General features: G+C 41.4%; 1 protein-coding gene across 2 annotated transcripts in view; it reads right to left on the reverse strand.

Annotated features, from left to right (window-relative positions):
* tcf7l1b (transcription factor 7 like 1b) overlaps positions 1–18431 on the reverse strand; it is a 32698-nt gene extending 14267 nt beyond the window's left edge. For both annotated transcript variants that reach the window (XM_061728854.1, XM_061728853.1), the window contains exons 1-3: positions 17501–18431; positions 17306–17378; positions 17062–17189 (exon numbers count right to left, since the gene is read on the reverse strand). In XM_061728854.1, coding sequence (XP_061584838.1) covers positions 17062–17189; positions 17306–17378; positions 17501–17686 — 387 coding nt within the window. In that variant the 5' untranslated portion in view covers positions 17687–18431. The remainder of the gene's footprint in view (positions 1–17061; positions 17190–17305; positions 17379–17500) is intronic.
* Between the last annotated feature and the right edge of the window lie 7283 nt (positions 18432–25714).

A 25714-nucleotide genomic window follows, 5' to 3' on the forward strand; every position in this document is an offset into this window, starting at 1 on the left:
CCGCCTCCAGCACTCAGAATAGACTTCAGTAGAATGTGCTACTTTTACAGGACCCAGATGCGACAAAGGTGGCAGTGATGCCACAGAAAAATTTCCAAAAAGGCTGCACTGGAGCCCTTTGGTTTTTTGAACAGAGAGAATACAACATATGCTCTGGGCCGTGCAGCGTGCCAGAGCTGGGTTCTAATTGTTACATTGCTCTTGCGGAGCAGGGGGAAAACACAGCCAAGAGTCTTTGTCATCTCTGAAGTGTATGGTGCCATACTGCAGGCCAACATCAGAGCACGGAAAAGAGACAGATGTCTGGACATTTGCTGTCAAAGTAAGTCAGGCACCAAGCCAAAGGGACAGAAAAAAAAGAAGCCAAACTTTCCTAGCAACTATCTGTTCTGTTGACTTAAAGGTTGCACAGAGACATAACAATTACTACCAAACTGGAAGAACTGATAAAAACCAGACAAAATGTTATATCTTGAATAGATAGATATGCTGAATATCTACAGCCTGTAAAACATACCGAATTGGATTAAGTTAATCAATCCAAAACAGCAACAAAGAAAGGAGTGAGTATATTTAAAGCGGCCGCTCAGACGCTTGTGAAACGGCTTCAACCAACCTGTGGTGAAACCGCAGAGATGCAAGAATGCGTCCATGGATCGCTCCAGCAGATAATGTCAATCACCTACTGTGTGGAGAACCCTCCCCATTGTTTTCTTTTACCCCCAACAGAAAACAAATGGGCCACACAGCTTGCTGCTTGGCTGAGGTGTTAATTACCGTCTCCAGCCCCACATGAACAGCAACTTCAGACAAAAACACTGTCAGCCCCCCCCCCCATCCCCGACCCGAAAGTCCCTCCCCAGTTTGCTGAGCTGATATCACCTGCTCTTGGGAGCCCATTGACACCTCCACCTGATCTATGCATGGAACACAATTAAAAGATTACAGGACAATGACAATGCGGTGAGTGGCCCCCGCCTCGTCCTGGAGTTTGCATTAAGCCTTATTGTTTGCCAACATTAGAGGCAATTACACTGACAATTGTTAAGCAAACCTCGGCAGTCATTGTGCTAATTAGTGTGTAATCGATGGGGAAACGACAAGCAGCTCAGCTGGTCCGACGTGCACGGTATAATTGGGCCACTGAAAATTTCTGTGAATGGGGATCATGCCCTGTTATGTAATCAACGATGAGGTGAGTGTGAAGCAGGTTATTCTAAATCCTAAAGGAAATTGCAGATACAAGTACACACACATATATACACACACATCTATATATATCTATATATCTATATATATATATATATATTAGGGCTGTTCGATTTTGCCCAAAAATAAAATCTCGATTTTTTTCTCTCAAAATCCGATTTTCGATTACGATTATTTTGTGAATTGACAAAAGGCAAAGAAATGATTTCAAATATGCTGTTTTTTTATTGAACATTTGCCCCAAAATGAATGAATAAAGTGCAAAACTCTGTAAAATAAGTTGAAAAAAAGTTTTTAAAAATATAATAAAATAAAAAGTTTTATCTCTGAAAAAAAAATCAGCAAATCAGCACTTGCAAACATACAGTAAGTTATATTTCCAATTAAAAAAAGAAAAAAAAAGTGAAAAATCGATTTTACGAGTTTCACGTTTTAACATCGTTCTAATTACATAATCGCGATTACGATTTAAAATCGATTAATCGAACAGCCCTAATATATATATATATATATATGTATATAATGAGTGTAATGAGTGAGAGATATCATAATCTTCATCCAAACAGAAAACCTAGATTTCTATTCTTTTAATCACATTAGTGCGGATGACTTTCATCTGACTCCATTTAGACCCTTATGAAAAACAAACAAACAAACAAAAAAAAAGGGATTTCATCTTTAAAGCCTCCTCTCCGAGTTTCCACGATATTATCCCTGCAGAGCCAGTGATGCTGCAGCGGAGATAGCCTCTTCCTGATGGCAAACCACATGTGAAGTGTCCATTAGCCCATGGAGGAATGAAGTTAAGTGACTATGACAGGGGTACTCCCTCAGTTTGCCGGGCCTCCATTGTGACCTGGTCGGTCATCCTGCACTTTTATTCACAGCCAGTACAAAAACTGGGTCAAAGGTCAGACATCCAGAGTGCTGTGGTTTCTATGGTGACGTGGCCTAATAAGGCCAGGCTCATTGGCCTCTTAACATGCTCTTGTACACAAAAGAACTATTAGTGCAAAGAGGGAGAGAGGGCACTGAAGAGGGGAGGCAGCGCACGGGAGGTCCAAACAACATGGCGTCAAGGTTCCTCCAAGATTTCCAAGATGGTTCCACCGTGCGCTGCATCTGTTCACTTCCATATGTGGCATGTGTTCACATTTCAGAAGCCTCTTATTCAGGATAGTACAACATCCAGAACATCTGTTATATAGACACATATATATTATATACATATAAAATACTTGTGCTGATTGTTTTGTTGAATGATTTCCAAGATTTTCCACTTTCTCAATTACATTACTCATCGAGCAACTGTCATATGACTACCTCATGTATATTCTGTGCAAGGCCAAACAGGCCAGCAGTCCAGGCTTATTTGGAAAGTCCTTGGAGTGAATTTACTGCTGCTTCAGTAATAAAACGACATTAGCAGAATACAAGGCCAAGATAAATCCCCTGAAAAGCTTCTTTAACATTCTATCCTGGTGAGCAGGCTGCAGCTTCAGCAGGAGTTTGCATTTTTGCATCTCAAGCAAGTATTTGTTTCACAGTTCCTTTGTTTTCTGCTCTTTTCTTTGGCTTCATCACAAAGTTATTGCTTCCTGAAACGACAGTGTTACCATGGAGCTAATATAAGTCCTTAAATGAAGCTCGAGTGTGTTATCAGACTATCTTGTTGACCCGCGAGTAATTTTAATCCAACAGCTGAAGGAGAATGAGAGCAAAGTTGGAATAAGTGAGCCTTTTTTTTTCTTTTTCTTTTCCAGAGCAGAGCGCAACAGCAGGTCACTCAAAACTCACTGTATAATTAGACACAGGAGAAAACAATTATGCATCTGGTAAGAGCAAGGCCATCTCATAAAGACAGAGAGGAGGGTGCGAAGTTATTCAACTCAATTATGTGAAGTCAGTAATGTGGTTTCCCGTACGTGGGAGATCTGCTTTCCGTGGTCACAAACTGCTCCCCTTTATGTCAGTGTGATCTAGTGTCAGGACAAACTACACTTCAAATGTCGGTGACATCGTCCCGTTCCATGTCCCGCGGCATTGTTTCAGCCAGTCGCACAGGAGCGGAGATTTTTACTGTTTGGGGAGTAGCCTCGTTTCATTGAAATTTACAGCTGTAAATGTCTGTATAATTAACTCCAGAACACGAGGTGGTTACCGGCGCTTGGCTGGATGTTTACAGTAAAGCCCAACTTAGAAATCAAATGTGTGTCTGTGTGTCTGTGTCAAGTCTACGCCAATGACACCCAAGTGAGACCTGAATTTTTCATTTATGACCAAACACAAATTGACTGGAGACAGCATGGGTTACCGGTATAATACAGCACTTTCTTGCCAAGGTATTTAGGAGGTAATAATAAGTCCAGCCCACTGAGCGAGGCAGATACCGCAGCGTGGCAATAACACCAAAACGCACAACTAAATCAGTCTTTGTCTCTTGTTTTTCCAGTAGTGGCAGATAAAGCCCAACTCCAACCTTACAAGAGTAAATGTGAGTATGTCTATTAAAAGCATGTCACTTTTTCATCTTTCTTTTTTTCATTTCTGACAGCAGCCAACGGGGGATTGTACCTTCTTTCTAAGCTTTCCTTGGCTACTTTTTTAAACGTCCTAAGTATGGCACACAGAGGCCGGGGAGGCAGTGAAGCATCTTGTAGGGAAAAAGAAGTCCGTTTTGAAAAACTGAGGTGGGCATAAGTGGGTGTAGTGGAAAAGGCAAGAGGGAGAGCGAGAGAGAGAGAGAGAGAGAGAGAGAAAAAAAGGAGCCTAAATTAAACACATTTGTTTCTGCTCTCACATACCACAAGTCTTATGAAAACAGAGGGCTGATTGTGTTCACTCTGCAAGTCCCCCACCCCTCCTCCCCCTGCCCTCCCCTCTGTCTCTTCACCACCACCCAACACCACAACCAGCTCCACTCCCCAACCCCCTGTCCTGAGCAGGAGCACCCACCCTCCCCCCAGTCTCTCTCTCTCACACACACATACACGCAGTCATGTATACACACACACACACACACACACAGCTGCCTGTAGATGCCTTCTGTGTTTGCTCTCTGAGTGTATAGGCGCAAGTCTCCAGGCCCCGCAGACTTCTGGGTCCTGCCTCATCTCAGTTTTTACTACCTGACATCCCTATCACCCCACTGCTAACCCCAAACTCTCCACTCTCCGTCTCGGTCCTGTTCAAACACACACACACACACACACACACACACACACACAAACGCATGCACGCACGCACGCACGCACGGCACGCACGCACACGCACTCAGCTACATTCAAATGCCACAGGTAGTTTGCAGGGATAGCGAAAAACAGTTAGAAATGAAACACACCTCAGCAGTTTAAGGGATGCTTAAGTTTAAATGACAAAAATAAGGAGTAAAACTCCCATATTCCATCATATTCCCCACTTATCTTGCAACGGTTTGAGTCCAATTAGAGAATATTTTCAGAAGTACTTCAGACCTCCACGATGTGTGACACAGCACAAAATTACCATGACATTCCCCAGAATTAGTTATGCGTATTGTCAGCAGACTGCAGGGAGGTCTGGAATGTAGCCAATACATTTTTTTATACCTAAAGCGTTTTTTTTTTTTTTAAGAAATAATTTCCTGGCATTCTACAGGCTTCGTTTTCATCACACTGCACACAGCAATATTTATGTCCAAGTTATGACCTAGTGATGGGCTTGGTTGTATGTTTAATTTATGTCCACCTTTATGGCTTCACCTCTTTACGGAGGACTGGAACTGACAACATTTAAAATAAATATAAAAATAGATAAATGCCCCATTGGATTCTACAAAAATGTAATATAATACAGTATGTAATATAAAAAGATCATTCTTGTATTGTACTCATTTCACTTTGTTAATTTCACTTTTCGTTGACTTAGTATCGTTTGAGTTTATCATTATTTTTAATTTATTGGCATGTTGTTCATCACTAAATGAAAGATATTCATATATGTTTCATTCCTATATGTTTTTATGTTCGTCTCTTATCCTTTCCTTTCTTATTTCAATAAACATGTTTAATTCTGCATCTTCTTCTTACATTTCCAGATTTCTTTCCTGCTGTTTCATCTAAATGAGGAGGATTGGCTTTTCCAGAGTATATGCTGGGCTCAGCTTCTTTACATTTTTAAAGATTGTTCGTCTACTCGGATCCTTTTATGCAAAACGACACGATAAACCGGAAGTAGGAAAACCAGCAGTTCCTGCTGCACTGCTCCAGTAAAGTTAACTCACTTATTGACAAACTGGAACAGCTTGTGTTCTTTCAGTCATAAACTGATCAGTTGAAAGTGCAGATGTTTTGGGGTTTATTTTAAAGAACAAAAGAGGTTTACTGCAAGCTTTTTAAGACAATCCTTACGTTTTCATGTACAGTTTATTTGAGCCACAGTTACAGCTCAGCTAGGATTCCCTTCCTTGTCAGAAGTGGGCTTTTCTGTTTTACTTACACAACTACACGGCACACAGCAAAACAACAGAAAGAACTTTGTTTTAGCTGCTAGTGACAAACTAACAGCTCTGTACATTTCGTACATTATGTACACTTGCAGTTTTTTCCCCCCTTTGTATTGTTTTTCCCCCCAGGACATCTGGGTAAAAGCCAGGGCAGGAATTGTAAGACGTGTGCAGAACATATAGCCCAGCTCAGTTTCAGTGCCGTTGAACATCCACATGCAGGCCTTAGCTTGACTTCCAGCTGCATTATTTGGGTTTGTTAATCCAGCTAAAACAAGTTCAGTTCAGTTCAATTTCCAACATGTTTACACGCTTCCTAAACCTGTGGGTTCAGTCGAGCAAATGCAATTATTTTGTTTTCTTTCTTGTAAATGGACTGACTGTTTCGACTGACCGTTAAGTCCAGCGTTATTACCGGAAATAAAACATTTCCCTACTTCCTGTCTCTGTTGCTCGGTAACAGAGCTCTGAGGAAACATTTTGAAAGATGAATGAAGCAGAATTACAAATAAAATAAGAAAATAGATGTTAAATTGAAAATATCAAAAGGAAATGTGTCAAAATAAATGAAAAGAAATCCACAATTGCAAAGAAATATGTTGTAAAAGAAAATACATTTCAGAAATACATACATTTATGGGTAAATATAAGAAAAATAAATGATTAAACTGGTACTTCAACGTTTAATGGCAAAGTATGTGCATAGTTCAAACTTAAAGCAAAATGTCAACTTATTTGATATTCTTTTTTATTTATTATTTTGTAGAATATTCTTGGACATTTATTTATTTCGTGAGCTATTTATGCATTTTGTAATTTATTTTTGATTTTGACCGTTTCAGTATTTCATAGTTGTGGTTCTTAAATTCTACAAAAAATAAATGTTTTAGTCCAAACCTCGGCCTTCAGGCAGGGAGAAAAACCTGCAGAGAAATCACAAAGCTGACCGCTAGCTCTAAAAGGTTTACAAGGACTCTTGAAAGTAAAACATTTAGGTAAAAGCATAAACAACGCGCCCCCATTTGCACATTAATAAATGATTTTATGTTGGATAAACTAGTTTTACACATTTTTCATGTGTCTTTAATCCCCTCAGTCTCTCAGGCAAACACATATGTGGATATCACACGTGTTGTTGTCTATGTCACAATATTTCTTAGAGGGAACCCAAAGCAACAAAAATTGCACCAGGTGTTAGGAGGAAAAATGTGATTCGTTTGGACTACATTGGTTAAAAAATATGTTTGTGAAATTAATCAGGGCCACTGACACCTCGGTGACTGACGTAGCGATGAACACAGCTGCTGCTATCTTTCAGTCTCAACACAATCTAATGAGAATGGCAAGGTGATAACGATCAGGGGCTGCTGTAAATATCAGATTCCCAGGGACAGAGTTTAGGAGAGGCCCCTTACAATTACACAGTTTTCAGGAATGCAGAGCACGAACCACAGGAACATGGAGCATAAAAAAAACAAAAAAAAACCTGCTCCCATCCCCATTTCGAATGTTTAGCTCCCACCATGTGACAAAAAAAATAAAATAATTCAGAACAGCATTAAAAAATTATGGGATTATCTTGCATGAGGAGCTTTTTCTGCGAGCTCAGGTTTTGTGCTACAATGCAACAAACTTTCCCTCATTCCAAACTGCACACTTCTGCAAACAATTAAATGTTAACCCACGGACTGTAAGCTGCTCAGAGAGAGAAAGAAAGAGAAAAAGGATGAGGGGGGGTGGAGGGGGGTGACTGGAGAAAGAGAGGGGTGCTTGTGCACAATTACAGCAGGGATTTATGGCCTGAGAAACAATTTATAAATCACAGCGCCTGAGCTAATGTGCTCCAGATTGTTCTCCATGCAGCTGCAATTTTGGTCTGCGTGAAACGGCATAATAAACCTGGCTGGAGGACATGTTTGGGTGGTGGTGGTGAAGCTGAGGGAGAAGTTGAGATTGTGTGCGTATGTGTGTGTGTGTGTGGGGAGGGGGGGGGGGGGCTGAAAGTTTTGAAATGTTCTGAACAAAGAAACTGAGAAGGCGAGATGTAAGATTTTGCTGAGGTGCATTTTTTGTCATTTTAATGTCAGCAGAACAGACAATAAGTATGACTTAATGGGAACTTGAGCAATATGTGGTTTCAAATTATGCAAATCATGGAAACTAGAAGATGTTTTCCAGTAATAATGGACTGATGAAGTAGATGGACAGCAAGTAAACAAATAATTAAACAAGCTTCCACTGAGAAATAAAGTTTCAAGCCAGTTTTATGAGCTTACTGTGAAACTGTGAACTAAAGCCTTATAATTACGCCGTTGACTTGAGTCCAAGATAGTTTTAGCTCATAATAAGAAAGGACAAATTCTGCAAACTGATCCCTTCATTGTGGCTGCAGGCTGGTGTGGAAGAAGGGATCGGATGTGCTGAGGGGAAGCCTGCGCTTTTGTGGCCACTCAGCCAACTGGCCCTGAACCTTGACCTCCGGCCCTTCACCCGGGAGGTGGAGGGAGGGGGGCGGGGGCAAACAAAGCTCTGAGTGGCATCTGAAACTAGACACTCTGTGGGGAGAGTGTCTGGACAGGACTCAAGTAACCCCATTAACGCTGCAGAAAAGACAGAAAAGATTTATGGCTATTTATGTTCCCCCTGCAAAATTTCGAAAGCTGAAGAGTTACACCGATCTGTCAGAAATAATCAAGCCATCAGAGGTATGCACCAAGTTTCTTCCTCTTTACTTGGCGATGCCTTAATTTTTTTGCGTGAAGATTGGGAAAAGTGCTGCATAATTAACAAGCCCGAGCTGAGATGTGATTCCCAGCGGTGAACGTGCATGCCGACAGTTTGTCTGTGGCAAAATACATTCTGCTTAATGCAAACAACATGGGCACCTTTAGGTGAGTTTAACATGGCCCCTGTCGCGTAGGCACCCTCACCTCTGGTGGATTTTACACAATGGATTACGAATGGGACTCTGGGATTAGTATACTGTAAACAAAAACAGAGAGGCGGTGCTTTATGGTAAATGTGCTGCGCTGAATACGAGTCTCCGTCACCAGAATGCTGAAAGCCACTGTAGTATTTAAATCGGGCAAGGAGGGAAGAAGACTGGGCCAAGCATTCTGTAGCTCAGCTGTGAGGCTCTAAGCCGTTGCCCTCGGGTCTTTGTCCTGCCTTTCAGGGCAAGTCTGAGGTAGTCAAAGACCCTATTCATGACCGGCGCTCCCCCTGCCAACACACCCATACAGCCCCAGTCAAGTCAGCCGAGAGCTATAGAGCCTTCCCATTTCACACGAGAATCAGACCTGCCCCTAAAGCCTGCTTCAGGGATTTCCAATAGCCTGCCCCTCTAACCCATGTACAAATCAAACAAAAGGCCTCCTTGGTCAACTCCATGTCATAAATGGTTGATTAGATTTTTTTTTTTTCTAATGTGGCTATAAAAGTAAGTTGGTTGAATGTGTCAGATTTGAGTACCCGGCTTTAACAACAGATGCAGGAGTCCGACATGTGGAGGTGTTGAACTGAAACATCTGGCACAATTCACTGCATGTAAACCCACATTTCTCGAGACGATTGTCACCATTCGAAAGCTTTAACCTGAGTGCATCACATGATAACATCTCAGAACAAAGAAACCTAATCATCCTGACTATCTGACGGCAAACACAGGGGGAATCCCGCTATCACTGAGAGTTGTCTTATGTCTGCTTAGCACAAGGGACTCAATCATGGTCATTAATCATAACTAATCAAGAACATTACCTCATAATTTCCAATTGAGCAGATAAGGTCAGAAAAGACCAATATCCTGTGGCTGATGCTGATATGAAAACCTCAGCCCATCGGAGATTTCTGCTGCTTTGGCTGGTTGTTCTAACAAGATCCACAAGTCTGTTCTGAAATAAAGAGGCTGCACATTTTACATGACTTGAGCCTTTGCTTGGATTTAATCAAATTTGATGCTCTGCAGAACATTGTGACTTCTTAACAAGTACAATTGGTTTACGAGGGTAACAGGGGGGAGGAAGGGGGCACCCAAAGGTGAAGTTATTACTAATATTACAACAAAACAGCCTGATCTCATGGGACAATTGTAAATGTATGATATTACAGCAGCACAAATGAGGGTTGTTTTTTTTTTTCAGGTCAAAACATCCGTTTCCATTTCATTTAAAGGAATATTTGATTGACTTTTAACAAGTATCATCTAGCTCTCGCAGTCACCCATCCCTGCTATCAGCAAAATCTTTCCAAAGTAACTTTGGACTCCCGTCCTGGTGGTCTCTTGCAGACGACTGCTTGTCACTTTATTGTTCTACGTCACACGTCCACAACCATGAAACTATCTCACAGAACTAGATTGGACATCATGGATAAGAGATGGAGGATAAAACACAAGAGTGTCTAAGAAAGACGTCAAAACAAGAACAAATCTTGGACAGCTACTCAACCTCTACAACTATAGGATTACAACATGGACAAAAACTTCCTTGGATGTTCTACTTCTATATTTATACCCACCGTTTTAGTAGGCGTATCAGGTGTATCTAATAAAGTGGTAGGTGAAAGTACAATCATTAAGTATCTATCATGACGGCAGAAGTCAACCAAATAATTGACATTTGATGATTCATGTTATGGAAAACTGCTCAGGGAAAACATTACGAAAGGCCTCATATACTTATGACAAAGCACTTATGTGGTGTGGTTGATTATTTTTTTTCGACACATCTCTTCTCCCTCCAGATTTTTTCCATTTTATTCAAGGCCAAGTTGAATACCAAAAGTTACGACAGCATGAAACAGATGCATCAGCCTTGTCGATAAAGTCGCATTCTGCTTAAAGCTAATCCAATCAAGTTTAAACTGCCCTAAGCCTGTGTGGAAAGAGCCACAGGTGAAATGTATTGAGGTGCTGTGTGCCTGACAGGAAACGTGAGCCCCTCCAGCAGTCCAAACCAGCTCCACCATGACCGGGACGGAGCAACAAGGCTGATTTATAACTTCAACAAGAAGAACAGCTGCTCTGCTTGCTGTCAACTAACCTCATCCTGAAGAGATATCCATCCACTTCTTAATTCAGTGTGACCGCTGCAACCTCCCTGATCCTGCATTCACTGTACAACGTGGCCTTTAAGAGACCATGTGCCCTGTGTCTGACCCGATGAGCAGCATGATGTACATTTGAGTAAAGCTGATTCTACGTGTCCATGATCTGATATCCTGCTGCCTTGATTGGACAGTGACTGCAGGGGAATGGTTGGGGCGTAGTGCAGTATGGAGGAGAAGCTTCGCTCTGTGGGAGACAGAATCCCTCTGATAAGTGAGTGCCTCAAGGTCTGGAAGTGGGCCCACCTCAGGATAACAGGCAGAGGAATAGCAGCACCCGTATCTGCTCCAGTTTATGCTCCCACCACCACATCTCATCAACAATCTCTCCCCCTGCCTGCTCGCTCTCCCGCTCCCTCTCCTGCTGCCTGCAGTGCTTAAACTGAAAACAGCTGGCTGGAATACCAGACTGATGAAACCCTGTTTAGAGTCTTTTTGTTTTCTTCCTCCTGCACAATCACATTTTATTGCCATGTAGCGAAGAGTTTAAGATACAATAACTGATGGAAAACCTTTCTTTAGTTGAGTTAAATAGTATTAGTTGTGAGCATGGACAGGCCACATACGCTTACACTTAGCAACCCGGTGACAGTTTACTGTTACTCCAAATCCAATCTTACGGCTATTTTCAGTCTTCATGATCAGTTCCATGAAATTTTCACAGAAGAGCACTTCACGAGAGTTGAAATGGTCAGCTGATTGATGGAATATTGGAAGTCAAAATGAAAAAGACCTATTTTTTTTTGTCATTTTTGCAAGTAAATACACCCTCTTATGCTGTATTTGATATAAGGTGTCTTTTTCAAGACCTTTTAACATGTTTCAATTGAACGTTCAACCAATGTTTACCCAAAAGATACTAAAAATATTAATAACAGCGACCAGACTAAATGTTCTTGTTCCCTTTTGTTATCGTTTCAGATCATAAATTTGAACTTCCTTACTGTCCATCAAAGTGCGTCATTTTATTTTAAGTCTAAAACTCATTGCTTTATGATTGTGGTTATCTCTGAGTGAGTCTGATTATACTCCCCTTACAAATTCAGAGGGGCACCCGTCCCCACTCGCACCAGGACTCCAGGTTAATGCCACAGAACAGACACGACTAAGCCGAGATACATGACTCCACCGCCCAACACCCTCCGTCTCCCAGAGCTTCAGTTCCCTGCGAAAACTTTTCTTTTACTTTTTGGATAATTAGCATCTGTGGAGCAAAAAAGAGAGCAAGCTTCAGGTTTTCACCGCTTCATTCTCAGCTATATCTGAGCCCCCGAGCAGGGCAAAGCTGCAGTGACGATCACCAGCGAACGACTGGTATTGTTTGAAAGTAAAGTCAGGACATGTGTAGGCACGACCGGCCATTTCCTTCAGATAACAGCTACAGATTTTGACTTGGTGCAAACACAACTTTATTACTTAATTCTTTTGTTTTGTTTTCAACATATTGCGTCAAAGCTTTCTTTTTAAAAAGAACAACGTTTTTTTTTTAAAAAGGGAGACGGAGTGAATTCAGGTGTGTGAGAGGTGGCCACCTTCAGCCAACATGTCTTTACACTCCAACACAAATGCTCACAGGGAAAAGCAATGCGCCAAACTGCGCAGTAGCTCCGGCCAAACATAGCAAATGAGAAAAACACACAAATTGATTTTAAAAAAAGCACACATTTTCACACATATTCATCTAGGCACATCAAAGGGATTCATTGATGTCACTGAACATGGGGAGTCTACGGCTGGAGAGGGGAGATGTTGGTTATCCTTTCCTCAAAGGGTGCAGAGATGCTCCTGATGGGCCCGGCGCTCGAGAAGCCAGAGAGCGCTATAAACAGAATTTCTAATGTCAAGCGGGCGAGTGGGTGGGTTAGATAGTGTACTAGCAGGCTATGGCGGAGCAGGAGGAATTGACGCCAGCTCGCGCTTTCCGCAGAGACCGGAGAGGGAAGGATGCAGCCCAGGACTGACACCATTTCACACAGCTCTGTGCAAGTGATGTTAGGAAGTGAGCATGGGCATTCACGATGAAAGGGAAATGCAAATGGATGATACACACTTGCAAAAAACCCAAAAAGGAAGGTTACACGGGAGGACAATGAGACCTGATCTTGATAAGATGTGCTTTTAAAAGCAACAGCTGAGACATGCGGTGGCGAAGATATGCAGTATTTTACAGTAATCACATTTTGTTTTGGTTTGTTTTTAAAACGTAATGCAACTTCCTCAAACCTAAGCAAAGAGATCATTATCAGAGTTAATCACTTCAGGCAAGAGCTCTCAGCATTTCTGTGGTCGCTGCGGAGCTTTCTCTAATTGAACAGCGCCACCAGATTGATGTTGATGTGTTTGCCTTTAAAGAAAAAAAATATCATTTTAAAAACTATAAACCTGGTCGAGAACGCTAGCTCTGTTGACACAGCGCTTGGCTGAAAAAATATTTGCATGCTAGAATTCGGGAATAAAACACTGATGGTTGTCAGAATGCGAGCCCTTACACTGTTCCCTCTGTTGCAAAATATCCGCACAGCCTCACCTGAGCGGCCCAACCAACCCCCCCCCCCCGCCTCCTCGCCTACCTCCCTCAACCCCCAGCACTTACAGACTTCGCACAAACAAACGTGTAGCACGCATGGCTGCATGTTTGCTCATACGCACACACACACACACACTCACACACAGACACACACACACACACAGCAAGGTGAGTCAAGTGCCAAGTGAGCCACCCGTTGAAAAGACACCTCCACACAAACAGGCTTTGCTTATGCAGGGAGAGGCCCTTTCATACTGCTGGACAATGTCTCTGTTGACTTTTCTTTGTCTGCACATTTTTAAGCAGCAAAAGCAGCAGAAAGAATGAAAAAAAAAAAAGAAGAAGAAGAAGCCAGAGAGGCATGCAATCGTAGCCCCTGACATGTTCGGACTTACACGAGTTCTCCATTCATATCTCAATCCCTGCAACAACTTTTCTATTCAGCAATCATGCTCGGGAGTTTGAGTGCGCCACCACATATTTGATGAAGATATGTTTGAGCGGCCAGTCTCACTCTCGCTTACTCGCCACCTCTCACACACAAGAGGCATTTCACCCTCTGGTGACGACGATGATGATGTGTTAGCGGAGTTATCTAAAAGTGCTGAGGAAGGTGACAAGAGGTGGCGTCAAGCTGAGTGCGTGTTCACCAATTAAACCTGGGCTTTAGGAACAATGTGGAGCTGACAAACAATGATCTGGATTTGTAAGGGCTTGACTTTGTAGAGAGAGGGAGAGGGAAAAAAAAAAAAGTTCTGGCCCTTCACTGCGCAGCAGGCAGGAGTCTGGTGGAACATCTCTGCAAACATAAAACCTCCTCCTCAGCTCTCGGTGGATTACAGCGGAATGTCAGCTCTGAGCAGGCTTTAAATCAGTTATGCTCGGCCCTCAGGGGAACTCTGTGCTGATCCCATGTAGGCCTGTCTCCCATTGCTCATGATGGGGTTGCTACATCCAAATTCCTCCAATAAAGTTCAGAACTCAAATCCTTCACCGTGAAGCGCATTGTTTACAGAATATATTGCATAATGACTCTTGAGCAACACCGTGCCATGTTTGTTATGCAGCATATATGGCATGCACGTGTTTTCTTTTGTTTAACAGAGCGGTTATACTGCAAAAAAGTATCTAATTATGAATAAACCCATGCAGGAAATGCTAAAAAAAAAAAAAAAAAAAGATACCCTGCATACACCTGTAAATGTAAAAATATTTACTCGAGGCCATAAAACTACATGTCTCCACCTGGAAATAAAAACAGTGTGTTTTGTTGCCTGGTATTAATCACATGATCTGTTTAACAGACATAACTTTAATGTGTCTCATGCAGCAGAAGTACAACCACATACCACTCCATGCCTATAAAACAAATCTGTCAGTGCCAGCAGACCTTTCCAAGCCACACAGCATCATAAAGTGTTTGCAAGCATCACCATTGTTTGCATCCTGAGACCGGAGAGTTAGCAACCAAAATCCAGTTGCCCTGTGGGCAAATCTTATCTCTATCCAATATGCATACTCCACAGAATGATGATACATGATAAACGTGACCAAAGAGCTCATCAGTTCAACTAAGCTGTTGGCCAGACATGTGCGTGCAGGCCTCTGGTAAACATCATTCACTAGATCAGACTGCTAAAACTGCAATGATTCACAGGTGTAAACAACACCAGCAGCCAGAATAAGAGCCTTTAAAGGTACTAAGCTGAGTCTCTCATCAATCACATTCACTGCATTCACACTAAGCCAGTGGGGCAGGGCAATATGGAGACCTTAAGACAACTGCTAAGTATGCCAACCATTGTCTGCCTGCTTGTTTTCTGCCACAGCGATGATTGACAGTCCGTTCACTTTGTCCCAATGACCTCATTCTATTCTTTCGAATATGGAGGATTATACCTCTCGATTTAAAATCCCCTCTAATTATTTGTTACTTTGCCTCAAGCGACAAGAACAGACATTTTAATTTTCAACCTTGTCGTGCTGGACAAAACAAGAGGAAGTGAGAGGCTTTCCTGAAAAAACAAAAGATGACTAGATTAGAAAAGAGCAGTAAGAAAAAAATCAAGAAAAAAAAAATCCTGTTGGACAACTTGGACAATTTTAGACCAACGAAGCGGATATAGATTTGTTTTTTAAATTAAGGCAGTAAAAGAACAATACATTTCAATGCACTTTTGCAAAAACATGTTTATCTCTCCGAAATTGACGCAACCTACAAAACAAGGAAACTGCAAGGTGCCGTGCATCTCTGTGGGGAGAGTAGCCATTTAGTTAATGAGCCCCAATGGAGACCTCCAATGAAGCCATCAAGACTGCTCAGAATAACAATGGTCAACTAACGCCTTTCTAATTGAATGGAAGGTAGGGAGGCGAGGGGAGCGGGCCTGGAACAGTGAAAAGGAGACAGAAAGGTGGGGGTGGGTGGGAGAGTGGTGAAGGGTGGGTGGGTTGGTGTGAGGGGAGCAGGGGGGGGGGGTCTTTTCAGCAAGATGCCTGCCAGGCCTTAACGAAAGTACTTGCTCTTGGGGGGGTGACACTGGTTTTTTTTTGGTTGGGTGGGGTGGAGGGTGGGGGGGGTCTGGACAAGCCCTAAGGAACACAGCTCTCCAGCAGGGATTATTCCAAGGAAGTTTGCATAGCCCCATTCGAAATGTACACAACAAGCCGCCATCCGCAAACACGTTAGCTTTAATTCCTTCAAATTCTGCATGTTTGTTTGCAGGCGGTTTTCATTTTCAATGCATTTCGCATGCCCTTTCGACCTTAGTGTGAGATCACATGTGCTCGCTGACGATGAGTGAATCATTTCAAACGAACATCAACTCCCCCACATAGTTATTATTACTGCTATTAACACATATGCATGATATCTAGAGCAAAACAGCACAACTGCTCCAACTGATGACATAATCAGTTCAGAACACTAAATACGGTTTGTTCGCAACTTTGCAAACAACAGCTTGCCTGAAGCTGCTATAGAATAAGTAAATGAACCACTGCAAACCGTGCATCAATAACACTTGCTTGAGACTGTCAACCTTATCTAGACATCCAAAGTCTCTGGACAACGTCTGTCAAGGACACTGCAGTAAGATGCCTCCCATGTGTGTCAAAGCAAGGTATTACATTGTTACTGCAGGATATAACTAAAGGAACAGCCTCTTCCCTCTGTGCAGTGTGTAGTAATATCCTCTAAATACTCAGGCTCACTGCCTGCAGACTAAAGAAACGTCTCACTAGAAAAAACTGCAAATAAGGAGAGCAAATATCTTAAAAATATATATATGGCTATTCTTTAGGGGAAAAAAAAGAAGAACACAGGCTTCTACTATGAAATTAAAGCCATCTGTAAGAGAATAATGGTGATAATAGATAAGATCAACTTGAGCAAGGCGCAGTCACTTTAAAGTAAATAATGAAGATCAAGTTTATGCGTTGCAGAGTTTACGGTGACGAAATAGTATAAAAAAGTGTAATAATTCGGTTGAGCTTTGTGCTAAAATGAGAAGTTGTCATGTGCGAAACCTTTGCGAGGATGGGTGGCAGGGAGACATTTATATCCCCTAAAAGAACAAAGAAGTAGTTAGTACTACTCCTTGAGAGGCCACTTGGAGGGAATATGGCGGTCTGGCACCGCACAAGGAACTTTTACGCACGGCCAAAGTTTTCTCAGAGCGCGAAAGAATAAAGAAAACAGAGTAAAGAGAGTAAATGCATCCAGCAGGAAACTTACTGTTCTCGCGCTGGGAGACAGCGAGCCGTTGGATAGGTATGGATTGGAGAGGTCTGGGATCATAAGAAACGGATAGCCAGGGTAGTGAGGGCTCTTGAAAAAGCCACCATCTTGCTGTCTTCTCAGTGCTGCAGGGATACGGGGGGGAGAAAAAAGTTGTTTGTCAGTGTTCATCGAAGCACACGAGCGACACCATTCCCCCCACTAAAGTGTTAAAAAATGCACGATGTTTTTCCATCTTCACCTTCACTGAAGTAGTCTCTTGCTTTCTCGTAACTTTCTGAATCTGGTCTGGTTTGGGGGCGCCGCTCCGCTTGCTGCAAGGGAGGACACACACCAACCAACGGGAGAAACTGTTAAAAAACTCACATTCCGTGGAACCGTTAGGGAAATATTTTAAAAGCATACACGTTTTTATGTATTTATTTATTTTTTTTACCTCGGAGTCTGATGAGCTGCTGTTGTTTTCCGACTCGTTCACCAGGGAGGACTTCACATCATCCAAATCCCTCTCCGCCGACACGTTTTCGGATATCTTTTCCTCCGGCTCTCCCTCGTCTTTGAACGATATCATCTCATCATTGGCCCCCAAATCATCCCCACCGCCTCCGTTTAGCTGTGGCATATTCGCACTCCAGTGGATAAGGGGGTCGAAGAGGAAGAAAAAAAAAAAGCGACGCGAGAATAATACAAGATCTTTCTTGTTTTGTTTTAAAGAGCGGTGTCGTCCAAAACGCGCACACTGGTGCCCGCAAACTAACTACGAGAAATAGTTCATGTTTTCAAAAGTCCCCTTTCATCCTCTGAACGTGATTCCGTGATCCATGGCGGAGGAAACGGCGTCAATAATCCACAGTTAAAGTTGGCAACGGTGACGCTGCGAGAAAATATCGATGAAGCTTTGGCGTCTGTGCGGCCGGATGCGCAGCAGCTTGGCAAAGTTCCGTCTCCTTCGCAGCTTGAGGACAACTTGTGATCCTTGTATGTCTCTACTTCTTGTGCTCCTGAGGAATGGGACTTTCTCTCCTCCTACAGCACCCGGGGACGACATAAACGACTACTCAAGAGCATGCAACACGTCCCATTTCATCTTCTGGATATCCATGTGCAGGAAAACAATGGCTTGACTGAAAAAAGACCAAAAAAACAGGCGGGGGTTGGAGAGAGAGAGAGGAAAAAATAATAATAAAATGAGACTGCAGTTTTTTTTTCCTCACTTCTTACTTCCTCACTTTCCCCCGAAACAGACGATTTACTCTGTTCCTCAACAACCACAAAGTTGTGAAATGTTATAAAGAAAAATGGAATAAAATACTAATTCAGCTGCTCGCCCTTTCCCTCCACATTGCTGCCGGGGAATGCGCTCCGAAAACTACTTGGTTGTTCAAGTGGAAGAAAAAGCCCAGCCAGTCCGTAGAGGAGGAGTTTGCGCTGAAAACCGACACTTCATTCACCAGCATGCATATCAGCTATTCTTAACCCTCAAACCACCGAGGCGCACACACACACACACACACACACACACACACACACACACACACACACACACACACACACACACACACACACACACACACACACACACACACACACACACCAAACAATGCAATGTACAGAAACAGCACCCGACATGTTATTATTATTATTTAATATTTGGAGGCTATTATTATAATTGGAATGAACTAAAAACCAGAGCTGGGTAGTAACGAGTTACATTTACTCCGTTACATTTACTTGAGTACGTTTTGGGAAATGTACTTTTAGGAGTAGTTTTGATTCTTTGGGAAAAATGTTTGTTTTTGCATGTTTTTTCATATTTACACAGACTCAAACAAACAGAGTTTCTATGAGTTCATGTTTGTTCTAGTTCTGCCTGGTTAAAAAAGAAAAGTACAAAGGCTTGAAATTTTGTGCTTAATTCATTTTTTATTCTGTTATTATTTTATTTATTTTATTATTTATTAAAGTACTTGAATTTACTTTAAGATTATTTTAATTTAAGCTATTTTTTATTTTTTATTAATTTTAATTTATTTTATTATTTTATTGATTTAATTTGCCTGAAGATGATTATTTTGTACTTTTGTCTGTTTGAATGATTGTGTTAAAAAAATAAATCAGACGTTACTCAACAGTTACTCAGTACTTGAGTAGTTTTTTCACCAAGTACTTTTTTACTTTTACTCAAGTCATTATTTGGATGACTACTTTGTACTTCTACTTGAGTCATATTATTCTGAAGTAACAGTACTTTTACTTGAGTACAGATTTTGGCTACTCTACCCAGCTCTGCTAAAAACACGAAAACAGGAGCAGACAGCCCCGTGTCTCTGCCTTGCAGAAATCACGTGTTTCCCTTCATTATGTTTTCTGAGTTTAAATAAACTCGAGCGGCAGTCGACTCGAAAAGTGCCCAGCTGATAGTTTCGGCATTGTTAAAAGCAAGGCACGGGAGACCATGCTGCTTCCATCTGGGTGGAAATGACAGGCCGGGTTTTTAGTGACAAAAAGTCGTAATTACACACTTCCACGTAAATTGCACGCCTGTCTGCGCCTGGGAAGACAAAGAGCGCTAAAGGCTGATTTATGGTTCCGCGTTACCCCGACGCAGAGCCTACGGCGTAGGGTAAGCGGCGACGCGCACCGTACCAGGCGCGTCGCCGCGTACCCTACGCCGTACCCTACGGCGTCGATTTAACGCGGAACCATAATTTAGGCTTAACACCTGGAATACCCTGGGCCTAGTGTGGCACCACTGGATCTACTCACTCCTCCAGGACGCTGAAGCACGTCGCCCCATTGTTGATTTGAGGAACAAGATTGTGGGTCTGGTTTTGCAAGCTGGCTTGGAAGGACAGGGGAAGTATAGTTACATCATATTTTTTTATTTTCTTTGTTCCCGTGGAGTAAATATGAATCATCACAAGGGCATGGAGTTTTGCAATAGGGATACTAAAAGAAAAATGAAATTGATCTGATGCGTGGTCATTAAACGCTGCAAAGTTTTCCAAGGTTAGACACAGGCAAGCTTGCTATATGTATATTTTACCGAGGAATTTACCAATTCATTCAGAAAAAGTTCTACAATGTGATTTCCGAGATTCTTTCCCCCCTTTCTGTCTCTCATAGTTAGAGTGTACCTATGATGAAAATGACAGGTATATCTCATCTTTTTAAGTGGGATAACCTTCACAATTGGTGGCTGACTAAATACTTTTTCCCCCCACTGTATATATGTATATGTATATATATATATATATGTATATATATATATATATATATATATATATATATATATATATACATACATGCATACACACACATATATAAATATATATACACATACACATATATATATAGATAGATATATTCTGAATAAAAACATCCTTATATCCCATCCTGTCTTTTTTGAGTCCAATGCCAATTGATCTCAGACTTTTCTTTATTGCTGATGCCATTCGACAGGCTGCCCATATTTGAGAAAAGAAGCCACTGATGTTGTTGACTGCGTGTCAGCAGGCTGAGGGTTGACTGACAATTCAGCAGTGTCTCCACGGGCCTCATTAGATCTCCTGATTCCTTCTGGGTGTTGTGTGTGTGTGTGTGTGTGTGTGTGTGTGTGTGTGTGTGTGTGTGTGTGTGTGTGTGTGTGTGTGTGTGTGTGTGTGTGTGTGTGTGTGTGTGTGTGTGTGTGTGTGTGTGTGTGTGTGTGTGTGTGTGTGTGTGTGTGTGCAATATGGTACGTGTATATGTATTAATTTAAAAGCAACGTATAGTGTAGTTTCATGCTGCATCTTCGATGTATTGGAGTATTTTTACTGATAGTGAGCTTCTGTACTTGTGCATACTGAAATACACTTCTTTTTTTTTCAATTGCATGCACATACAGGTGAATATTTGGCCTTAGGGCAACCCATCATTGTTCGCTGAGGGCCTAAGGTATGCTAAGAATGGTAATGTCGTTCATCCAAACCCTCAGTCTGATACATTGCTTCCATAAACCCTAAAACACACATTTACAAAAAGTTATTTCTTTTTCTGAATGTATCACATGTCAGCGATGAAGTGCACTGCTCATGTCCTGGCAGGTGTAACCTACAATTATTCAGTGCTCATGTACCATTGTCTTATGAATTATTTATAAAGAAATCAAATATTAAAACAAGTCAACCCAGACAAATAATGATGCCATGCGGAGGCAGTTGCTCAACAGGAGTATCTGAAATAATGACACCTCTCCCACATATGCACAAAGTTCAAGTACTTTGTTATTAAAAAAAACAAAACACTAGTGTGCAGAACGTAGACTGTTGTTCAGTCAGACGTATTAGTAAAGTGACGAAAGAAACCAGTTGCATGAAAGATTTGTGGGGAAAATATAAAAAGCAATGTTTCAAGAGGAAAACACACACTGTAAACTAGTTGGCTTTATAATAAAGCACAAATGTTGATTGCTGGAGATGGAATAAAGCATGTTTACATGATGACACGTTTCAGTTACCTTTTTGGCTCTTTGGATCAGCTTTGCGTTGGTATTTTTGGAAAATTATGACAATTTTTGGATGAAAAATATTCTTTTTTTAACACCTGCAACACATGAAAGGAGATGTTATCTCTTATATTTAGCTATATCCTTCCCTTTCCTGACTGGCTTTTTTGAGAGGGATTGCTTCTAACAGGGAGCTGATGAGGGGTCATGAGAGATGCGAACAGCCACAATCTTAGCCTGGGGGCAGATCGACTGGTGGCCAGAAAATTTATTCAGAGGGTGCTGTCCCTGCATCTGCCTTACTTTGAAGTTGCTCTCTCAACTCTGGCATGCTGTACGTGACTGTGCCCAACGCACACCCCCGCCCCCCACTCCCCACTAAAGGGAGTATGAAAAAAACAGACATAGAGCAGCCGTGTGTGCCAACACACACGTGTCGGTTTCCCTGTGTGAAGTGTGTTTCTATCAGCATGTGCTTGTAGGTCCGTGCGGCGCTGCAAGTGTGTATGTGCGTGGGTATGATGGACGGTGAGAGGCAAGGTGGAGAAAGAGAGAGAGAGAGGGAGGGATGCTGTGTGCCAATCCATACTCACTTTGGAGAATTCAAGGTCATCCTTTCATGTTTTGCCAACATTGGTCAATCAGTTTCCAATCAAAGTGGTGCTTAATTCAGCAGTAATTCCCATCTCCTCGCCATGCTTCCCCTCACTGTTTCAGAGGTGTTAAAGCAGTTCCCCTGTCTCCTCTCTGATCTGCTGCAGTGTGTCCAACATGCTTTGCCAGGCCAAACCTACCCTGTCAAGCTCTTTAATAATACTTGTTAAAGTGTGCAGGAGACATGTCAGATCACACAATGTGCTACTGTTGCTTCTATCTATCTCACTTCAGGAGATTTAGATCTGACTTAATTGTTTCCGAAGTGTACCCAAGTTTACTTCTTTCCTTAATCCCAAGAGGCATCCGAAATGTCTTCATTTCTCTGGGGTCTTCTTTAGCAGCTTAAATATAAGGGAATATTATGCACAATAAGTCTAGAGCAATTGCAAACACTATTATGTTTCTAAAAAAAGGTGCAGAGCTTTAAAATTTTGATTTGAAAAATTGTAACAATTTCATTGGAAAATGACTGTCTGGATGTCAATATATGTTGCAGTTAAATCACTCAGCTTTAATGTGATTTAATTGATGCATACAGTATGTTGTCCTGCCATGTATGCTCTTGCACCCTCACGTGCTAGTTTTTGCGCAGTGTACAAATGACACTTTGGATGGTTTCACTTCTCTTTAGTCCAGAGAAGCCAGCAATGTCACTGGGAATTGTTTTTTTTTTAATTATTATTATTTTAACTTGTAGTTAATTCATGAACCCATGCAGTGAAGTCCACGACAGAATCCTGAAGATTATCTGAATCTTTTAATGAAAATTTGATGAAATTCTCAATTAATTTAAATCTCTTGCTTTTGACAGATTCATCCATTTTTTATTCCCCTGTTACTAACAAGTTGTCAATTAACCTAATTATTTTTTTCCACCAGGTGTTTTTTTTATTCACTGCTGCAATTAAATTGAAGAAACACCCCATTTTCAAAAACGTTTATCCTTAAAGAAAAATCCAAGTTTTTCCAAATCCTCTATCATTTTGCACTAGTATTGATTTATTTATGATAGGGTGTGACCATATCATATACGACACATAAACAAAGTCCGTCTACTGCCTTAGAGTCATTTCAGTAGCATAAAGAGGTTTATGTGCCATGAAAAGTTAATTTATTTATTTATTTTTTCCAGCAGCCAAAGGGCAGGATCCACTGCTGAACTTACACAACTGTTTTGCATCACCACCGTGCCATATTAGTTCACCTCCTCAGTCATCACGCTAAGTCTGGATGGGAGTGCCCCATGCAATCATGGATCTCACAAAAATAACCTCATATCCGTTTTAATCCACAGAAAGGTCCCCTTTCTAGGCTGGTATGGGCGTATATGGCATTTAAGACTGTGTGAGGATATGATTAGATGACAGTTTTTACTGCCTTAAGGGTGTAACTGAAACGCTAAACTGTGCACAGAAGGGAAAATAAAAGACTGTTGCAAAAGTTTTATTCCTGCCTTTCTCCTTGCCTCTAATGTTTTGTTTCATTTGTAATAACTTTTTTAAGCAAAATCCGTTTAATAATCAGGAAAGTGTTTGTCCACCAGTAAATAATTAATAATAGGAATAAAAAGAGAAAAACTGTGAATTCTGCTTAAAGAAAATTGGTATAGACTGTTTTGATTTCTATGAGTTGAGTTAAAATTATGACACTTAAAACTCATGTAAAGCCCTTTCCGGATTGACATGGAAACATGTTAGACAATAGTTTCTTAAACATGGTAAAAGACTGAGATCTACTTTACTGAATTGTGACGTTTCACCGATAAACAGATTTTTCATCATTTTCCGTTAACAACCTTTTTCAGGCCGGTCAGAAAATATAGTTTGACATAACAGAGTAGATCTTTAAAGTGGGCCCAGCCCGAACATGGTAATGTTATATTCAGACCTACTTCATAGGCTTAGGCCTGTGCTAACCAATTACATCATCCATCTGCATATTGTTCCTTCATCACAGAAGTTCATGTTCCTGTGAAGCCAGGACTTGCAGAAGATGGGCTGCCTGCTTATAGTGCGGAGGATGAAGGATGGTGTGAATGCAGCACCGCAGACGTTGGAAGAGCTTCACAGCTGGTCAAAGAGCCCGATTTTAGTCATATGGAGGATGTTATGAGACTGTTCACAGTCATAACATGCAAGTTGGTGTTGCAAAGAGCCAAGGAGGCACAGCTGAGGCTGAACACCCCGCCAGTATCCATCCCCTTCATTGACTGGATGTGTTGCAGCACGCCCGCCATTTGACTGTAATTTCCACAGTATTAGAACAACAGTCCACAACTTGAAGGTAACTGACATTTTTAACATCTACAGCATGCGATTGTAAATTAATATCTCAGCAGTTTGGCTGAGTTAAATCTGACTACTCTGTTTTCCTGAAAGTACAATTCACTTACGGGGGTTTCTGATCCGTCAGTCAGCATCCTCAGAGGACACGCCACAAAGGAGAGGACACTGCTAATTTGTATATCTCATGGTTTTATTCATTCATGTTAGTTTTTTGTGGGTATTAACAAATTTCCTGTAAAATGATAAGTAGTAAACATTGCTACTTTGCTCTCATTTTCAGTGAAACATAGACTGCTTATAATACACACACGTGCCCTTAAGGTAGATTACGAATGAAAAGAAGATGCTTTGAGAAAATGAAGCACTTCCATGAAAAGACAATATTTTTCACAAAAAGAGGCTCACATCATATCATCAGATTTAGAAAAAGAAAATGAATAGAATAAAATCATCAAAGATGTCCAGGTCCTGCAGAGGGGATTTACATGGCCACTAAGAAGTACTCACTCACACCTCTTGTCTGAAATACATGTTCATGTTTTTCTGTGTTTTGGAGGATGCTTTTAAGGAGCATTATATCTTAGAACTTCAAAGCATGCCAAAAGCACTCTCGTTGTGGAGTGTGCAGCAGCTTGAAAACGTACTTATATTTTCCAAATGGACAGGAAGAGGCCCTCACTGGTATTGAGGTGATGCTAATGCAGTGTGGCGCTGGAGCTTTTTTTTCTTTTTTTTTTTTTTCTTAAGTAACTCAGTTTACGGCACAGAAACACAGCCTGTATTAAAAAGTAATAGTCTTTTACAGGGTTGGTTTTATGTTTACTTTAATTTCCCATCATTTTAAACTCAAGAAGACAAATATACTTTTCATTTTAGCTGTGTGCATATGGAACTCTGGGTTTTATGGTTAAGAGGAAAAAAACAAGCAGAGCCAACAATGCCCACAGGTCCTCGTGGACACTATTTACAATGTTCAGGCCTACGAATCTAACTACCATAATTGTCTAGAAAACCTGAGTCAGATTCTTTCCAGATGCTGCATCCAGGATTTCTGATATTCCCTGCTTTTATTGATCTAGTTATCGCTTGCAAGGTCACAGTCTTCAACTGTCTGTGTTTTCTCAGCTGAGGATGAACTTCACTACTCCTCAGAGGATGAGAGATTAGTCCCCATGATGTGAACCCTGTCCAAGTCAGAGGCTGTTGACTTTATTTAATATGT

Source organism: Cololabis saira, chromosome 9 (assembly GCF_033807715.1).
Source record: "Cololabis saira isolate AMF1-May2022 chromosome 9, fColSai1.1, whole genome shotgun sequence".
NCBI classification, from domain to species: Eukaryota; Metazoa; Chordata; class Actinopteri; order Beloniformes; family Belonidae; genus Cololabis; species Cololabis saira.